This window comes from Pelmatolapia mariae, linkage group LG3_W, assembly GCF_036321145.2.
Source record: "Pelmatolapia mariae isolate MD_Pm_ZW linkage group LG3_W, Pm_UMD_F_2, whole genome shotgun sequence".
Classification (NCBI taxonomy): Eukaryota; Metazoa; Chordata; class Actinopteri; order Cichliformes; family Cichlidae; genus Pelmatolapia; species Pelmatolapia mariae.
The window spans coordinates 51,904,917-51,925,668 of NC_086229.1; the positions used below are offsets into that span (position 1 = coordinate 51,904,917).

Genomic DNA, 20,752 nt, shown 5'->3' on the forward strand with positions numbered 1-20,752 from the left:
ACATCACAGAGCACACCCTGCCACAAACCCCCCTTGCCCACTTCACCCCACCCCGCGAGCAGGCGAGGGAATCGGCCCAGACCATCGGCGCCCCATGCCCCAGCCCAGCGACGGGAAAGTGTCCACTCTGGCGGTCGCCCGCGCCTCCAGCGGAAGCCCCGGTGCTGGCCTGATGGCCACCCATATGGCAAGCAGCGGTGTTGCAGCAGGCGTGGGAGTGAGCTGGGGCTCACAGGCAGCTGGGCAGACGGCCGGCACACAGGACCATGCAGCCTGCGTGCCGAAGTTGACAGCATGCCGCCCTCAGGCGTGGCAGGACCCCCGTGCACCTCGACCTCCGTCTCCAGCTTGGCAGGTCCCGCTGGCGCGCCAGCCTCCGGCTCACCCCGAGCCGCTCGCTGTCCACCCTGACAGTGATCACACGGTTGCTGTAACAGTAGCCTACATTCAACGGCTGCAGCCCTCCTGCTGCAGCTGTACATATCAACACCAAAAACAACAACAGCACAAGCAGCGCACAGGTTTTAAGCCGGCGAATCATCACTGTAGATGCAGTGAAGGTGAGTCCATCTCACCAGCAGCGGCATCGCAGACCACGAGCTGCCACAATAATAAAACATTTTTTATTTAATTATAAATAAATTATTTCTCCTAATTATGTCCTGGGTTTTAACTAATTAATAATACCAAAGGAAACATCACAAAAAACACTTAAGGTCATGAAAATTAATAGCGATTTAGCAATTCAATGAGGCATCCACCTTATTTATTGAAATGTATCGTATCGGTATTGGTATCGGCGATACTGGCCCGAATTTACTTGGTATCGGATCGATACCAAAATATGCAGTATTTACTATTGAGCAAAAAAAAAAAAAACACAAAGCACAGGGGAAGTTTTAGGAGTCACAGAGAGAGAAAGAGAGAGCAGAAAAAGAGAGAGAGCGAGTTTTGAGATGTGAGAGATTTGTGACATTTAGCGTGTTTGGAGTGTGTAGTTAATGTGTTGTCTTCTGTAGTTAGAGTGTAGTGTTGTGTTGTGTGTCAGAACAATGAGGCGACAAATAATTTGTGTGGCATCTTATTGAATGCAGAACAGCTGATTGTTCTATAAATAGTTTGAAATGGTTATTTAAAAAATCAAGGTAAAAGGTAAATGGCTGCATATAACTTTGTTGTTTGCAAAACTTGTGCATAGGATTTTAAAATTGACAATTTATATTTGCATTTAAAGTTATGAAATATGATTCATTACACATGTTTGTGGTTGTTACAGTAAAAAAATATAACTTTTTCTACTCTGATTTTATGGTTTTTGTCTGATTTTAGATCAATTGTGTTAATACAGTATGTCAAAATGAAAACATAACTGTAAATTCAGACACGTGAGGTTGTGCTGAAAAGAATGATACCAAACAAGGCAAAGTAAATAGTTTTTAAAGGGAAAATGTGGAGGGAAAATCAAAAGTAGTTAAAAATGGCCAATTATACCCTGGACCCCAGAGGGTTAAACGTTTTTTTTCTTTTTTTTTAAAGTAACGCAATAGTTACTTTTCAAGTAATTAATTACTTTTAGAATATTGTAACTGAGTTACTAACTCAGTTAATTTTTTGAAGAAGTAACTAGTAACTATAATTAATTACTTTTTCAAAGTAACTTGCCCAACACTGGTCAGATGTTTAGTTACTCCTCAGCCTCCTTTAGCAGTAATGATACTTGTAGTAAATGTAGCATATTTGCAGCTCTGGAGGCCAGGATTACTGAATTGGAGACTCAGCTTCGCACCCTTCATCCACCCGTAGCTAGCCAGGCCCCTGTAGCTGGTGCAGCCAAAGATAGCGTAGGCCCCGCTAGCTGTTCCCCAGCAGACCCCAAGCAGCTGGGGAAAGAGGGCGGCTGGGTGACGGTGAGGAGGAAGCATAGTCTTAAACAGAAGCCCCAGGTACACCACCAACCTGCTCATGTGTCTAACCGTTTTTCCCCACTAGGTGACACACCTGCCGGGGGTCAAACTCTGGTAATTGGTGATTCTGTTCTCAGACATGTGAAGCTAGAGACACCGGCAACCATAGTCAATTGTCTTCCAGGGGCCAGAGCAGGCGACATTGAAGGGAATTTAAAACTACTGGCTAAGGTTAAACGTAAATACAGTAAAATCATAATTCACGTCGGCAGTAATGACACTTGGTTACACCAATCGGAGGTCACTAAAATCAATATTGAATCGGTGTGTAACTTTGCCAAAACAATGTCGGACTCTGTAGTTTTCTCTGGTCCCCTCCCCAATCAGACCAGGAGTGACATGTTTATCCGCATGTTCTCCTTGAATTGCTGGCTGTCTGAGTGGTGTCCCAGAAACGATGTGGGCTTCATAGATAATTGGCAAACCTTCTGGAGGAAACCTGGTCTTGTTAGGAGAGACGGCATCCATCCCACTTTGGATGGAGCAGCTCTCATTTCTAGAAATATGGACCAATTTATTAAACCCCCCAAAATATGACTATCCAGAGTTGGGACCAGGAAGCAGAGTTGCAGTCTTACACACATCTCTGCAGCTTTTCTCCTCCTGCTACCTCCCCAAAAACCCATCTCCATTGAGACTGTGTCAGCTCCCAAACGGACAAAAAATAAACTAAAATCCAGCAACAAACAACTTAAACATAAAAAAATCACAAAGAAAGAACAATACAGTATCCACATCTGAACCAAAGAGTAAAACAGTGAAATGTGGATTATTAAATATTAGGTCTCTCTCCTCCAAGTCTCTGTTAGTACATGACTTAATAATTGATCAACAAATCGATTTACTCTGCCTTACAGAAACCTGGCTGCAGCCGGATGATTATGTTAGTTTAAATGAATCAACACCCCCGAGTCATTCTAACTACCAGAAACCTCGACGCACAGGCCGAGGGGGCGGTGTGGCAGCAATTTTTCACACCAGCCTATTAATCAACGAAAGACCAAGACAGACTTTTAATTCATTTGAAAGCCTGATGCTTAGCCTTGTCCACCCCAGCTGTAAAACTCAGAAACCAGTCTTAGTTGTTATCATCTATCGTCCACCTGGGCCTTACACAGAGTTTCTCTGATTTCTCAGACTTTTTATCGGATTTCGTTCTCAGCTCAGATAAAATAATTATTGTGGGTGATTTTAACATCCATGTAGATGCTAAAAATGACAGCCTCAACATGGCATTTAATCTGTTATTAGACTCAATTGGCTTCTCTCAAAATGTAAAAGAACCCACCCACCACTTTAATCACACTCTAGATCTTGTTTTAACATATGGCATAGAAACTGAACATTTAACAGTGTTTCCTGAAAACCCTCTGCTGTCTGATCATTTCCTGATAACATTTACATTTACAATAATTAATTACATAGCAGTGGAGAGTAGACTTTATCACAGTAGATGTCTTTCTGAAAGTGCTGTAACTAAGTTTAAGAATATAATCCACCCACTGTTATCATCTTCAATGCTCATAGAGCAGAGCAGCTATCTGAACACTACCCCATCAGAGGTCGATCATCTTGTTAATAATTTTAACTCCTCACTGCGTATGACTGTTGATACTGTAGCTCCTGTGAAAACTAAGGCCTCAAATCAGAAGTACCTGACTCCGTGGTATAATTCTCAAACACGTAGCCTAAAGCAGATAACTCGTAAGCTGGAGAGGAAATGGCGTGTCACAAATTTAGAGGATCATCATTTAGCCTGGAGAAATAGTTTGCTGCTTTATAAGAAAGCCCTCCGCAAAGCCAGAACATCTTACTATTCGTCACTGATTGAAGAAAATAAGAACAACCTTAAGTTTCTCTTCAGCACTGTAGCCAGGCTGACAAAAAGTCAGAGCTCTGTTGAACCAACAATCCCTTTAACGTTAACTAGTAATGACTCCGCGAACTTCTTCACAAATAAATTCTAATCATTAGAGAAAAAAATTACCAATAATCATCCCACAGATGTAACATTATCTACAGCTACTCTTAGTACCATTGATATTCATTTAGACTCTTTTTCTCCAATTGATCTTTCTGAGTTATCTTCAGTAATTAATTCCTCCAAACCATAAACGTGTCTTTTAGACCCCATTCCTACAAAACTGCTCAAAGAAGTCCTGCCATTAATTAATTCTTCAATCTTAAATATGATCAACCTATCTCTAATAATCGGCTATGTACCACAGGCCTTCAAGCTGGCTGTAGTTAAACCTTTACTTAAAAAGCCATCTCTAGACCCAGCTGTCTTAGCTAATTATAGGCCAATCTCCAACCTTCCTTTCATATCAAAAATCCTTGAAAGAGTAGTTGTCAAACAGCTAACAGATCATCTGCAGAGGAATGGCTTATTTGAAGAGTTTCAGTCAGGTTTCAGAGCTCATCACAGCACAGAAACAGCTTTAGTGAAGGTTACAAATGATCTTCTTATGGCCTCTGACAGTGGACTCATCTCTGTGCTTGTCCTGCTAGACCTCAGTGCTGCATTTGATACCGTTGACCATAATATCCTATTAGAGCGATTAGAACATGCTGTAGGTATTACAGGTACTGTGCTGCAGTGGTTTGTATCATACCTATCTAATAGACTCCAATTTGTTCATGTAAATGGAGAGTCCTCTTCACCCACTAACGTCAGTTATGGAGATCCACAGGGTTCAGTGCTAGGACCAATTCTGTTTACATTATACATGCTTCCCCTAGGCAGTATCATTAGAAGACATAGCATACATTTTCACTACTATGCAGATGACACCCAGCTCTATCTATCCATGAAGCCAGATAACACACACCAATTAGTTAAACTGCAGGAATGTCTTAAAGACATAAAGACCTGGATGGCCGCTAACTTTCTGCTTCTTAATTCAGATAAAACTGAGGTTATTGTACTCGGCCCTGAAAATCTTAGAAATATGGTATCTAACCAGATTCTTACTCTGGATGGCATTACCTTGGCCTCCAGTAATGCTGTGAGGAACCTTGGAGTCATTTTTGACCAGGACATGTCCTTCAATGCACATATTAAACAAATATGTTAGACTGCTTTCTTCCATTTGTACAACATCTCTAAAATTAGAAATATCCTGTCTCAGAGTGACGCTAAAAAACTAGTTCATGCATTTATTACTTCCAGGCTGGACTACTGTAATTCATTATTATCAGGATGTCCTAAAACTGCCTGAAAAGCCTTCAGTTAATCCACAATGCTGCAGCAAGAGTACTGACAGGGACTAGAAAGAGAGAGCATATTTCTCCTGTTTTGGCTTCCCTTCATTGGCTTCCTGTTAAATCCAGAATTGAATTCAAAATCCTGCTCCTCAAATACAAGGTCTTAAATAATCATGTCCCATCTTATCTTAATGACCTTGTAGTACCATATCACCCTATTAGAGCACTTCGCTCTCGCTCTGCAGGCCTACTTGCTGTTCCTAGAGTATTTAAAAGTAGAATGGGAGGGAGAGCCTTCAGTTTTCAGGCCCCTCTTCTGTGGAACCAGCTTCCAGTTTGGATTTGGGAGACAGACACTATCTCTACTTTCAAGATTAGGCTTAAAACTTTCCTTTTTGCTAAAGCATATAGTTAGGGCTGGACCAGGTGACCCTGAATCCTCCCTTAGTTATGCTGCAATAGACGTAGGCTGCCGGGGATTTGCATGATGCATTGAGTTTTTCCTTTCCAGTCACCTTTCTCACTCACTATGTGTTAATAGACCTCTCTGCATTGAATCATATCTGTTATTAATCTCTGCCTCTCTTCCACAGCATGTCTTTATCCTGTTTTCCTTCTCTCACCCCAACCGGTCGCAGCAGATGGCCCCACCCCTCCCTGAGCCTGGTTCTGCCTGTTAAAAGGGAGTTTTTCCTTCCCACTGTCGCCAAAGTGCTTGCTCATAGGGGGTCATATGGATGTTGGGCTTTTCTCTGTATCTACTGTACAATATAAAGTGCCTTGAAGCGACTTTTGTTGTGATTTGGCGCTATATAAATAAATTTGAATTGAATTGAACAGATTATAGACAAAACACAAAGGTACTCAGAAGTAGACAATGTCCATTATGTCTCTACCTTTACAGATACACTCTGTCATGTTTTTTTAAAACATATATATTCATTTTCCTCTTTATCCAAGAAAGTTGACTCTGTTCATCTGGATGCAGCATTTTCAGTGTGAGAAACTTTCCCTCCTTGAGGTGACTTCTTCACTCTCAGCTGACTGCAGACTTCCTCAGCCTTACAAACAGTGCAGCTGCATAGTGACTGAAACCAGCACCACACTGAGCCAGTTTCATGAATGTCAAAAAAGGGAATGGCCATCCCTAAGATGAGAATCCCATCAGCATACACTGCTGTGTATTATTCATGGTCTCTAATCAATAGTCATAGCAACTTGCATATTAACGATCAGATCAACAGAATCAACTTCATGAGATTTGCTTACCTGGATTATTGAGCATGCATCTCTTTAGTTGTTTCAAAGGACAAAAACAATGAATATTTTTAAGAATAAAATGAAAATGTTGAGTAGAATGAAAGTAATAAAACAAGGTTGAAAGAAAGAAAGAAATTGGTTTGTGTTCCTGTGTCCTGATTGGTTGCAACACACAAGTGTAGATCAATGTTTACAATAACAATAAAACAGAAAAAGATAAACAGTGATGTAAATCAGGGGATTTATGGAAAACTGTAGTCTGCAGGGTTTGCTGATGCGCTTTAGACCGTAACGTAAAACTCAGTTACAAACTTGTGTTTGTGTTTATACATAGATATATAGACAGATTGATGGTTTTGCTGTTATTTTTATTTCATTACAAGGTTTTGTTACGGGTTCGAAATTGAGGACGAGAGTAAAACAATGATGGTCCAGAAGAGGTCGGTCAAACAATTGATTTTAATGAATACACGCAGCGTGGGGAGACGTACACTGGAAACCATCAGTCGTAAATCCCCACCCAAAAATACACTTCAGATTGCTTTTATAACATCAGGGTATTATGACGCCCCCTCATGCGTTTACAAGCACATAATTTGCATCTTAAGAACATTATTTGCCTCTTTTACAGACAATGATCAATTTTAAGAGATAACTGCAGACACAGAAGTTCCCCTTTCTGGCATCCATCCAAATATGGTGATGATCTCAGGCCTTTGAGGTCCCCATGGACTTGTCCTCCTTGTGTCACCTGTTGCTAGGCAAACTCAAATGCAACAAGAAGCTGAATACATTCAGGCCTTTGCTCAGACTATTTTACTGTAACAATATACTCAGCATATAAGCTTTTAAGATGATAGATTTAACTCAACGATTTAAAGTGGTTATAACTGCACCTGTAATAAACATGTTAATATTTGATTATGATAACCCCTGTAATACAAATTATAACATAATGCCGACAGCTTCAATAAATGCTTTGATGAAATGATAATTAATGTAATGATAAGGATGATGGTTATATACAGTTCAGCAGTAAACTAATTTCTTTAATTCTACAGTTTTCATTTCTAACCAGTGATCCTGAACTCATACCAGATGGTTCAAATACTACTGTTAGATCAAAGCTGGTGGTATTTTACAGAAACATACTTTAGTGCAGGTACTGTGATGTATCGTCTTGATGCATTCTCAATCATCCAGGAAAGTAAATCTCCAAAAGTTGATTCTGTTCATCTGGACGTAGCGTTTTGTGGGAGAAACATTTCGTCACTCATCCAAGTGACTTCTTCAGTCTCAGATGACTGCAGGTTTCCCCAAACCTTATAAACAGTACATTTGCATATTGACTGAAACCAGCCCACTGAAGGAACAATGGGCTGTGAGGTCAGTTCCTTAATCATACTGTGATGTACTTTTAGTGGTAACAGTGAGACTGGTGTGACTCCTAACCTCCCATATGGAAAAGAAATAGTAAAAACTTATATGATTTACTCATGAAAGTGGCCACTTTCTCATTACTTTCATAGATTGTTTTAGTAAGTATCCAAAACATACAAGTTTAATTTATATAATTTTTCAAGGGATCTTATATCTGTTTTCACTCTTGTATGCTTTTCATACAAGTTTCACACAAGACAGATACAAACTTTATAAGATTTATATATATCTTTTCCATGGGCTATCATAGTATCATTGTCAGAGTTCTACCCCTGGTACTGCTGGATAAACAGAAACTCACTCAGGAACGAGGTCACACAGAGCTAAGTGGCAGCAAAGTAAGTGAGTGAACAACAGAAGACAAAACGTGGCGGGGTGTGGTCTGCGGTGCCGCTGCAGGGGAGGCGGACACATCTGAGAGGCATCTGCAGTCATGCCCCGCCGCCTGTTGTGATTGTTGTTGGTGTGTGTCAGGCTGTGAGCTGTGGAGCGGCAGCCGACTATGTTTGTACAGCAACCGTGTGTGTATAAAGTATGCTGCAAAGCATGTACATGTCATCAGGTCTGCCGTGGTGTCGGTTACACTATAATATTAAAAATAATTTTTAAGAGGTTAAATACAGAATAAAACACAGATGATGTAGACAAACCAGCAGAGTGTGAGTGAGAGGAAAAGTATACTATTAAATGTTCTGTATGACTGTGTGTGAACTTTAAGTTGCTTTCATCAACAACTTTGGGTTTTATTAGGTTTCGAGGTTTCTGCTCTTTTAGCCACAGATCACTGCAAAATGTCACAAGACAGTGGTTAGAAAATTAGAAGAAGCAGAAACAGCACAATGTGTCTCAGAGCTCTACATGTGAGCCGAACAGCTGAGAGTAAATCAGCTGGTTTACAGGAAGTCTCAGCTGTTGTGTAAACACTCTGTCACTGCTGTAAGTCTCCTGTCAGGTGTGTGATGGAAGATTTAAGATTCTTCTACTTCTCTGTGTCTCTGTGGCCGTGTCATGATCTTAATGAATTCAAAAGCTCCATAATGTCACATTCTGTCTCCATGTAATCGTTCAGATATACCACATGTTGCTGTACAAAAGATGTTTGATGTTCTGTATTCTGTGACCATGGTGGGTAAATAAATTGCGTCTAAAAATTATTCTTGTTATTCTTCTTGTTCTAAAATCAGGCAGACTGCTGCTGTGATTGGTATTGTTGTTTGACATGCTTGTAAAGGTAAAGTAAATCCTCACAAAGACAACCTGTTTGTGTGAAAATGGATTTATTTCAGATTTATGTAACCATCTCGTCATGAACTAGCTGTGTGCAGGCAGATGAGGACCCAAATGCAAAACTCACGGAGACAGAAGCTGAACTCAAAATCTCTGCTTTATTGCAGGCTTCACAAAGAAACAGAACTAAACTGTGAAAACTAAACTGAGGATCTAGGGAACACAGAGAAAGGCACACAGGTTCACGGAAGGGACATTGACGATGCAACACAGAACTGAGGGCGACGCGGACATAAATACACAGAGGGTTAACGAGGGAAGTGGGAGCACACGGGGAACACAGCTGACACAGATAATCATAACGAGACAGGGCAGGCGCAAACACAACGGGCGTTTCTCAATATGCGTACTTGTGCGTACTTGCGTTCTCGTGTAGTCGTGATACGTCATCAGTCGGAGACCAAGTACTGTTCCAATTCGAAGTACGCATCAAGCCGAGAACGCGAAAAAGTCCCGGATGTGTTCTCGCTCCGCCCGTTTTATTGAGCATGCATCAGTGTGGACTTGGTACAGCTAAATATCCCAGAATGCATTTCATCCAAAACTCAACAGCGGACTCCACTACTCAGGTTAAAGAAACCCCAGCAGCTGTCTATAGTATTGGGTGTCCACTAAAATAAAAATAAAAGCATTTTAACATCTCACCTGCTTGTTTTTATTAAGGTATGTACACGTATGTACATGTACACTATTTTTATCATTAGAGGTTTCACTACTGAGGTTAAAAATGATATATAAGTCACGTAGATCACTTCTAAATGTTAATGTTTGGTTTATTTCAGTGTTTTATTTGTTCCTGAATAGACCGGTTTGGCTGTGATTAAAGTTAAACTTCATAACATGTTACTCACAGTTAAATTAAGAGGGACGGCAGTGAAAACTCCGGACCTGTGACATCATCACGTACGCTGGTGTTCCAATTGTAGAAATCGCGAGTCCGTGCTCGCGTACTTGAGAATTGAGAAACGGCCAACATGACGCATACTGACGAGAGACTGTCAAAGTAAAACAGGAAGTAAACAGAGGTGCAGACAGGAGGAGAGAGAGCACGGGGAGAGCACAGACATAACGAGCTGGAGAAAACATGGAATTAAACACAAGGGCTCACAGATACACAGAGGGGGCACACAGGGTGTAAAGTACGAGGGGAAATCAAATAAGCAACATCTTAACAGAACAACCTAGGAACCATGGCATAAATGAACAAAATACAAAACACACGAAAACTAAGAATGCTGGGCCAACATGGCCCAGGATCATGACACATCTGGTGTCAGTAAAGTGGGATCCTTTGGCTGATGTGTATTCTGCAATCGACATGTTGGTGCCTGATTGTCCAGGAAACAGGCCTCTAACCTTGTGTAGTTGAATGGTCCTCAGATCATCTCCACTGGGACTTAGAGGAACATTGTTCTTAAACAGAGAACTGAAATAAATTATTATATTTTAAAATGACTCCCTGCATGTTCACATCTCCTTGAATGCAGTTATGACTGTGTGGTAGACTCCTGCTTATAGTGGTAACATGTACAGAGGAGGAGATCAAATTCTGTGTCTTATCTTTTATGAAGAAGTGGAAACATGTACCAGGATTTCAAGACCCCAAAGAGTTAAACTAGAAAAAAAACCCTAGAAAATGAACAATCTCTATTGTGTTTGTGTCTCTGCCTTCACAGGCTGATACGAAAGAGCCTCACAGAGCTGCTGCTGGAAACTTTATTTGCTTACTTGGCTAGTGTAAGAGTTCCTGCTAAAAACAAAAAACAAAAAAACAATATTACTAATGAACATGAAGCAGTGAATTTTGCTTTAAGATTTTTTTTCCTTTCGTTTTCTTTGTGTAAATCCCGGGGATTACCCTGGTATCTGTGGTTTCACTTTCACCATGTTTGATTTGCCTGTGATCATGACTGATGATTCAAACTACATTAAGCTCATTACTGAACACAGCACATACTTGTATTTTCTTCACACATTCACCTGTGCTCTTCAAAGTAGGTAAGGTAAAGTAGATTTTTACTTCAGTGACAAATTTCTACTTCTTTCAATACTTAAGAATCTGTTATGCAGAATATTTTAATGAGCTTCACCTTTAATTCCTGAGATAATCGTGAACAGTCTGATTCAGACTGAAACGTCTTCATGTGTGATGATTATTTTTGCTGCTTTCATTGGAGACTGTGGTGATCTATGTGATCCACTCTGTACATACTTTATATCATAGTTGGATTATTGATCAGCAGACTTCATGAAAGCTTCAGTTTAACAAGCTGTTGACATCAGAGTGTTCACAGATGTTTTCTGTCATTCAGTTAAACTCAAAAACCAGGTGGACAAACAAATAGAAACAGTGTAAATCTGAGTGGACGTGTATTTGTTCACTTTGAAGATCTTTAAAACAGAATAATATCATTGTGCTACAGTTACACTTGACTTTTGGTTCTTCTCCATGTCACAGGAGGAGGAGCTGCTTTGTGTTCCTGAGCTGATTATCGACTAAATATGGACGAAGAGAAAGCCGAACACATTCTGGCTCTGAGAGACATGGAGGCTAAATTAGAGGCAATGAAAAAACAATTGGAAACTCTGTGAGTCTCTGAATGTCTTGGTTCTGGGTCCTTTTGACTCAGTGTTTATGAGTTTCCTGTGTTTTAGCATTCTTTTGTATCGTAGTTCATATTCTGGTTCATTAGTAGTCTTAGTTACCCTGTTTTGAGTTTCTTTTATTTCCTGTTTAGTTCCTTGATTATTAGAATCCCTCTTGTGTCTTTGCCCTCTCTGTCTCTCCCTGGGTGTCTGTGTTTATAGGTTTGTGTGAGTCCTTGTGGATTGTTTCCCTTGTCGTGTTTTATTCATGTTCCCGACTCTGTCATGTCTCTCCTCTCTCTCTCTGTACCTATCTATCTCCCGTGTGCTCCTTCATGTTCCCTTGGTCACTCTCCTCTGCCTTTCCTCCACTCCTGTGCCATGTTCCACCATTTCCTGTTTTATTGTGAAAGTCTTGTTTCCATGTTTGGTGTGTTTTGTTTTGTTTTGCTTCCCCTGTGGCATCATGTTAATTTGTGTCAGCTGCGTTCCCTGTGTGTTGTCACTTCCCTAGTTATGCTTCTGTGAATTTATGTCAGCGTCTCACTCATACCTGGCTTTGTGTTCCATTCATAGTTTAGTTCCTGCGTTTTCCAGTTTAGTTTTTGTATTAACTCATGCCAACAATAAAGCTGTGTTTTTGTGTTCAAATTCTGTCTGTCACAGTTTCATGACACTGGGAAAAAAATGATTTAGAAAATAATAAAACTTTTTGTTTTTCACTCACTTTACAATAAAAAACAATTTAAATTAATTGTGTATAAATCCACTTTTTAAATTGAGCTAACATCATGGGGTGGTGGAGTTTTAAACAGTGAAACTGCAAAATCAGCAGGTAACATGGAAATCAAATAAACATGAATCCAGTTAACACAAATAAAATAAACAGAAAGTCAGGAGCAGCTGGCTGAGACCTGAGTAACAAACTTATTACAGCCACTAAGAAGAGTGTGTGGAGTCATTTTAGCCTCCAATTTGTTTTATAGAGGAAATCTTTCTTCACAGGGTTGGTTAAGGTTCTCACCTGAAATCTTCTGTCAATAGTATGTAGAGTTAAGATTAACCTCACAGCTTCTGCAGGTCTGTTATCTGTTGTTCACTGCAGAAGTTTAAAGTAGTGATTAGAAGTGAAAATCACTTCAAATTAGAGCCTATAGTGGTAGGCTGGACATGCTGTCCAGGTGGCAGAAAAAAATTTAATTGTTTAAAATATCACAACAGATCTAGATACCTGTGCTCATATATGACCTAACTTTCTGTAGTATCACAGTGATCCAGTTAAAGCTGTCTGCACTTGCTAATTTTTTTGTTCTTTTCTAATAGAAGGGCAAACCTTAAGGCTGCATGTCGCCCTGAAAGTCCCAGGAGCTCTGCTGAAAGGAAAAGATTAATAAACCTTGCAACAGAAAACTGCAAAGATGAAACTGTCCTGCAGTGGCTGAGAGAAAATTCAGAGTCTTACGCCTTCAGAAAACTCTCAGACATGTTTGATTTCCTGAAAAGTAAAATTGGTGAAGAAGAAAAGAAGAACCATGATGACACTGTTGACATAATCTTTGTGTCACATGGAGCAATCAGAGACTCCATGATCCCAGCCAAGTGTTTGCTGCCTCTGCCCACCATCACTGACCTGGTCCTGTACTCTCCCTGGAACTGTGCCACCACACCTGAAGTGACCTATGGCATTGCAACAGGGAAAATGAGGCCAGAGCACAGAATTTTTTACCGTGATCTTCCACTACCGTTTTTTTTCCATAGTGTAACTGTTGTTCACAAACAGCAACCCCCAAACCTACCAGACTACTGGAACTCACTGAAGAAAGTTGGAGGACGCATGATCCCAAACATCAGTGTTAGCCCTCTGCGACCAGATGATGGTGTGTGGGAAAGATTTAAGTCTCTCTCAACAAAATATGGTCCACCAGGAAGAAACCACATCGTCATCCCGTTCATCCTCCCAGAAGAGAGTGAAAGTGTCCCATTCTCTGTCGTTGCCTTGGCTCTGTCCCTGGTGCTCCTCCCTTCCAGGTTTAAAGCCACCGTGCATCTCGATGCCTGTCTGAGTGATGCATCTACAGGACAGAAATCTGACAGGAAGTATCTGCAGGAGCAGTACTACTGCACCGAAAACAACACTGGGATGACCTGCTCACCAGATGCATTCAGTGTGAACTGGTGGGATCGTTTTAAGAGTCTGTTTAATTAGATGCATTCACCCACATCCTATCGTCTTTTCAGTCTATCACCCAGTTTCACTTCTTTAATGAAGCCTACATGAATCAAGTCTCAAGATTTTTGTGCACTTTAACCTGTTTGTGTAGCTGCTGCTTTTCCTCAGAGCTCAGGCTGGACTTCAGTGTACAGACTGTCTTATACTTTATCCTGACAGAAAAGAGTACACAGCACTTTATTGTCTAGTTTAGCTCCACACTGACATGGAGGTAAACCTGCAAACAGCTCAGCAGACAAAGACACACAGTGTGTAGACTCTGTCTCTTTGTGTAATTTAAAGATATCACCTGAATGTATCTGTTTTATTTATGATGAAATCAAACTACATTTTGGATTTTTGTATCGTTTGTACTTACTTTTTGTTGCTGAGATGTGACTGAAACAGAGTGATAAAATCAACTGCTCTTTTTGGAGCTTGCAGGTGGAAGTGAGTTTCAACCAGCAGGCATGATTAAAATGAATGAACTGTGAAAATGACGCAGAAGTATCGACTCATCTGTTTCTCAATTAATTTTAGAGATTATAATCAAAACACAGAGGCAATCAGAAATAAACAAACTGAATGTCCATCATGTCTGTACTATAAGAGATACACTCTGTCATCTTTAAACAAGAAAGTTGACTCTGTTCATCTGGATGCAGCATTTTCAGTGTGAGAAACTTTCCCTCCTTGAAGTGACTTCTTCAGCCTCAGCTGACTGCAGACTTCCTCAGCCTTATAAACAGTGTATCAGGAGTTGCTGCGTGGATGTGGAGTAGAGGGGACCCAAACGCTGGACTAGTGGTGATGATTAAGGGTGTTTATTGCAATGGCAGGATAAACAGAACAGGGAAGAAGGCTGACTGACTGAACTGGAAGGCAAACGCGAGGAATAGACAGCAGTGACAACACCAATGACGCGACAATGAACTGGTGAACCTGAGGAACTTAAATACACAGGCTGAATGATGACAACAATTGGAAACAGGTGAGTACACGGCTGAACTTAGTCTAACTAATGATGCATGGAATGAACTGGAACATAACACACTGGTAGACAGGCTGGCACAGAAAACTGGAAGTGAAAAACATGGATGTGGAAAATAAACTGAACATGACAAAACTGAAAACACTGGGTCAACGACCCAGGAAACCTGACACAGTGCAGCTGCATAATGATTGAAACCAGCGCCACACACTTCATGAATGTCAAAAAAAAGGAACAGCCATCCCTAAGATGAGAATCCCATCAGCATACACTGCTCTGTATCACTCATGGCCTCTTGACAATAGCCATAGCAACTTGGATATTCAGGGTAATCAGCTGGCATCCGGTAGAGGTGGACTATTTCTTTCAATTAATAGCAGACAGCCCAAGTAACTGCTGTCAGCATTTTCTCAGTTATGTTGGATAAATGGATAAATATTACTGCTAGATTTGTGTTTGTTGCTGCTGTAGATGTTTATATGCCATATATATTCAGTGGTAAGTTAATCGACGTCATCAAATTATATTTTATAAGTATGTTGTTTTTGTAGCATCTCTGTCTGTTAGACCCATTAAAAACTGTCCTATTTACAGCTCTGAGAACTTTTCCATTAGACCAAAGAGACTTATGACATGTCATGATTTTCTCATTCAATAAAGGAATATTTACATCAATTTACCTTCATTTCTATCATGAACCCACAGAATGATCACATCTTCTGATTTGAGTTTGTATTTGATTGTATTTTCTTTTTATTGTAGCAGACTTGTAACTTTAGACTGTGCAAAATGCTGCAGATTTGGCTTCTCTTCGTTGGTTGCCAGTAAAATTTAGGTTTTGCTTTTAAATCCTGGCTTTAACTCTTAGGGCACTACATGGTCAAGCTCACCATCTCTGACCTGACCTGCTCAAACTTCATTCTTCTGGAGATCTTAGCTCTTAAGGTCAGAGGTTGCTGCTTTTCAGGCAGTGGCACAAAGATCGCAGAACCTTCTTTAACCTTCTTTCCACTGTATAGACGCCACTGACTGTTTTTTTTTTAATCTGAAGACATATTTATACAGATAAGCTTTCAATAATTTTATGTTTTATTCTATTGATTTACATTGATATATTTCTTTTTGTTTTATTGTGAAGCATTTGTGATTTTTAAAATCTGTTTATCTAGAGTATTTGGTGTATTCTGAGAGGAGGAGAGTTTTTAACTATCTTGAGATAATTGAACTAAAATCTGTTAATAATTAATAATTGTGATAAATAATCAAAAATTAATTAATAACTTTTGTTGGGTTTCCAGCTGATATCCCCATTTTTCCATATATTTATTAGTCAACCAAACTTGCAGTAAAACAGCCAGAATCCCGTTTAGCTGTCTGCTGAAAATTGTCGAGTCCTGCAACCTGGATGAACAGAATAGTGATTTGTAGAATGCTTCTGATTTCTGGACATTTTTCTATCAGCAGGTTCTTAAGTTTCAACTACTCTCTGATTTCTGCTTTTTAAAACAGCTTAAATCCCATAGGTCTGTCTGTGTTTTTAGTAAAGGTTTCTGAGGAGGTAAAACCAATTAAAATAGCTAATATTTAATTTAATGTAATTATTAAACGCAAGTTGGAACTCCGCAGTAGTGAAATGAGGCAGATGAAGTGAAAATGAAGAGTGTTCACTTGTGGAAAAAAGGCCAACGAGTTGATGTGAATGCTTTTTGTCCACTAGGTGGCTCCTTCTGCTCATTTCCTCTGTGTGACAGTTTTCTACACCCATGATGAAGAGTTTACTTTCAACCTCCCTGCTCACTTTAAGGCTTTCTCCAACACTGAGATCAGCATGAACTTGCTGCTAACAGAAACTAAAATCAGTGCAAAACCACCAAGAAAAACAACAGGTTAGCAAACTTTTCAAACTCCACCCACTTAGACTGAATGAGTGGATGCTGAACAGAACCTGATAAAACTGTTTAATGACATTGAACTTTCAGAAACTTCCAGCAAATAAACCAAAGCAGAACCATTAGATTGGTAGAGTGCGGGACGATCTTCCTGTGAGACACAGCTCAGGGCAAACAGTGTAGTGTATACGATTTCATTATTTAATTTTCTCCATGTGCAATAATGTGTAATCAAATTCTCCCATTTTGAATTTTTATTAAAAGATAGTATTCTAGATACTATTACTTTAACTGTGGAACACCCATCTCTTTTGACTAAGGAGCTTAGAAAGAAAAGCATCTGGACTTCTTTGAGTTGCTTGAAGACGTTTCACCTCTCTTCCGAGAAGCTTCTTCAGTTCTAGGGTCAAATGGTGGAGAGTACCAGATTTAAACCCAGTGGAAGTTTCCCCCCAAAGGGGGACAAAGGACCCCCTGATGATCCTCTACCTAATCACATGAGCCGAAGTGTGAAAGCGGGTGTGAGTCACAATCAGCCAGAGTTTCTGGTGAGCTCATTGTGAAACCTGGCCCCACCCTATCATGTGATTTCCTGAGGTCAGATGGCCCAGGATGTGAGTGGGCGTTAAGGCGTCTGTTATGCCCCAAAGGCCACGGATCAGATCACTGCCCAACACACATTACACCTCACACCCCATGACGCTCATGCGGGTGATGGCCTCACAGGCCAATGTCTCCAGTCTCCGGTCACCAGATGCTTCCTTGAGCTCCGTTCCCAGACTTGATTCCAGGGTGAGGTCCTGGTAAGCCTATCCTGGGTAGGGTAGACTAGTCCCTTAATTTGGTTCCTTTGGGGTCGACCAAAACGAAACCCAGGGCAGACCCAGAATACACTTGACAGATTAAGTGTCTCGGCTGGCCTGCGAGCACCTCAGCGTTCCTGCAGATAAACTGGAGGAGGTGGGTGGGGAGAGGGAGGTGTGGGCTTCTCTGCTTTGGCTGCTGCTACTGTGACCCAGACCTGGATAAGTAGAAGAAAATTAAATGACTGATGGATAAACTCTGCTATTACTGTATAAATAATGTTTATTTTTGCTTGTTTGTATATTTCATTTTTCTTATTTTGTGTATTCACGTCTCTTGTTCATAAGAGCTGAATCACAGGCATTGGTGTAATCACCTTCTGGTGACCTATAATTACAATATTATAGTTGTAATTACAGTTCTTTTATAACCACACAGCTTCCACAAACTGTGTATAAAGTAAAGTTTATACTGTACCATTTTCAGTGTTTTTAGACCATCTGATGGACTCATAGACACAACGGTCACCTGCAGGTCAAAGAAAATTAGTTTTCTCATTTCTGTGAGCCTAATTTAAGCATAAGTATTCATGCAAGTAGCATTTATATTAAATGTTGATATTGTTGTAGCTTTGTTTAATTCAACAGTGTTAAAACCGCAGCAGATGTTAAAGTACAGTCTTGCAAATTGCTTCAGAATATATTGTATATTTGAACCAGAGAAAGTGCTAACCATGAAGAAGAGAGGAGTATACTTGCTGTTGATCTTCTACCTGACTGACCCTGTGGTCATCAGTAGAACCTTTAAAACAAAAAGAAATTGAAATAAGACATTTGCCTTTGCATGGAACAGTTTCCTCCTCATGTCTGTATGCTGCATCTGTGTGCTTAAATATTTAAAGAGTAAAATATCTTATATCAGAGGAACAAAAATGCTCACCTCTGGATTTTCTGTAGTGACAGAACAAGAGCAGCAAGAATATAAATATGACTCCAGAAATTATTCCAATGATCATCAAAATAAGAAATGAAGAGCTTTCAGGACTGGGCACAGCTGTTGTAAATTAGAAACGTGAACTGTTAACTTCAATCAACTCAAGTGAATTTTCCATTTGAATAACAATGAAAGGTGACTTCTAAAGAAAAATAGATCAACTAAACAGATTCCAAGACAGCTCTGCAACATCAAGAGCACTACTCTGACTATGTGTTTAGGTTTACCAGGCATATCTAGCACCCTCCCCTGTTAGCTGATGCAAATTACGACTGACTGGTGATTAGTTAATAAATGGTACACTTTCTGTTACTTCCCGTTTTTGTCTTTTGTGGTCTGCATTTGGGTCCTCACATAAGAGAATCCACACAATCTGCCTCCGCATATCGTGACAAACCCAGTGGAAAGCAATCCTCTCTTTCACTGGTAAAAATCACAAACACATGCAGCAAGCCGAGGGTACTAGGACATCCAGCCCTGTCTGGCAACTCTTGCCACAGAGAACCCAAGAGTTTCTCCAGGAGACTTGTTCCAGATTGAGGTCAGCCCAACTGTAACACTGTCAATCTGTCAAACTCATGCAGTAGCTCTGCCTCCTTCCACAGCAGAGAGGTAATTGCTAGTTTCAGCAACTGGGAACTGGATACCTAAGTCATTTGCCTTTGACTTTGCCTTTAAGAGAGTAGATACTCCTTAACACAACAGCCAGCAATGATAGCTAGGAGCTGGGAATGTTATTGCCAAGGTCTCCACCCTTGATCCCCTCTTGACACACAATGCATTTAACTCCTATGGCTCCTCCTGTGAATGGCAGACCTAAAAGGGAGGTCAGTGTTGGCCTCACAGGCCTCACAAAATCTCTGTATCTAAAAAAAAAACCCCAATATGATTTGCTTTCTAGACCATTTACTTCGTCCTGTGCTGACCGTTGTTATTTTTGTAAAATGAAGCTCAACAACAAACATGACCTACTTGATGCTGACAAGTTGAAGGCTTCACTCCACTCTGTTGAAGAATATGAGTCATCTCTGCGTCGACTCTTACACATGTAGTCTCCACTGCTGGACTCAGAAACATTGAATATCCAGTAATTATTGTGAGTCCACTGTGTGGTTTGGTTGGGTCCTCTCCATCTATACTCCCACTCAGTGGTTTCACCTCCTTCCTGCACCTCACATTTCAGACTGATCATCTCACCGCTGAATATCTGAGGCCAGCTGGGTCGTCCTTTTACAACAACCTTATTGGAAACTGTTTACATATATTTACAGTTGAGATACAAACAAACACAAAATCAACAGAAATAATTTAATATTGAGTTGGTTGACAGTGACGAGTGAATGTACAGTAGTGTAAAAAGTGTCTTCCCCTTCCTGATTTCTTATGTCTTGTATTTTTGACTTAAATGCTTTAGATCATCAAACAAATTTAAATATTAAACATAGATATCAAAAGTAAACACAAAATGCAGTTTCTAAATGTACTTCTTTATCATTAAGTATAAAAAAAAAAAAACCTTGTGTTCCATTTCTGAAATGCTGTGTTACTTTTAAGCCAAATGTAATAGGACATTTTTGGACTACCTCACCGACCGACCACAGTATGTGAGGACTCAGGGCTGTGTGTCGGACAGGGTCGTCTGCAGTACGGGGGCCCCACAGGGAACGGTTCTGGCTCCGTTCCTCTTCACCATCTACACTGCAGACTTCTCCCACAACTCCACCCAGTGCTTCCTGCAGAAGTTCTCTGATGACTCTGCAATAGTCGGCCTCATCACTGATGGGGACGACAAGGAGTACAGAGGACTGACTCAGGACTTTGTGGACTGGTGCCAGCTGAACTACCTCCAGATCAACGCCAGTAAAACCAAGGAGCTGGTGGTAGACTTCCGCAGGCACAAACATCCTCCACTGCAACCACTGAACATCCAAGGTATGGACATTGAGGCTGTGAACAGCTACAGGTACCTTGGTGTTCATCTGAACAACAAACTGGACTGGACTCATAACTCAGACGCCCTCTACAGGAAAGGGCAGAGCAGGCTGTACCTGCTGCGGAGACTCAGGTCGTTTGGAGTGGAGGGCCCACTCCTGAAGACCTTCTATGACTCTGTGGTGGCCTC

At 40.6% G+C, this 20,752-nt stretch overlaps 1 protein-coding gene across 1 annotated transcript in view; it reads right to left on the reverse strand.

The window, feature by feature from the left end:
• Positions 1-20,752, reverse strand: part of LOC134623605 (uncharacterized) — a 53,512-nt gene that overhangs the window by 20,058 nt on the left and 12,702 nt on the right. The window contains exons 4-5 of the mRNA XM_063468658.1: positions 19,603-19,881; positions 18,577-18,690 (exon numbers count right to left, since the gene is read on the reverse strand). Of these exons, the coding sequence (XP_063324728.1) occupies positions 18,577-18,690; positions 19,603-19,881 (393 nt within the window). The remainder of the gene's footprint in view (positions 1-18,576; positions 18,691-19,602; positions 19,882-20,752) is intronic.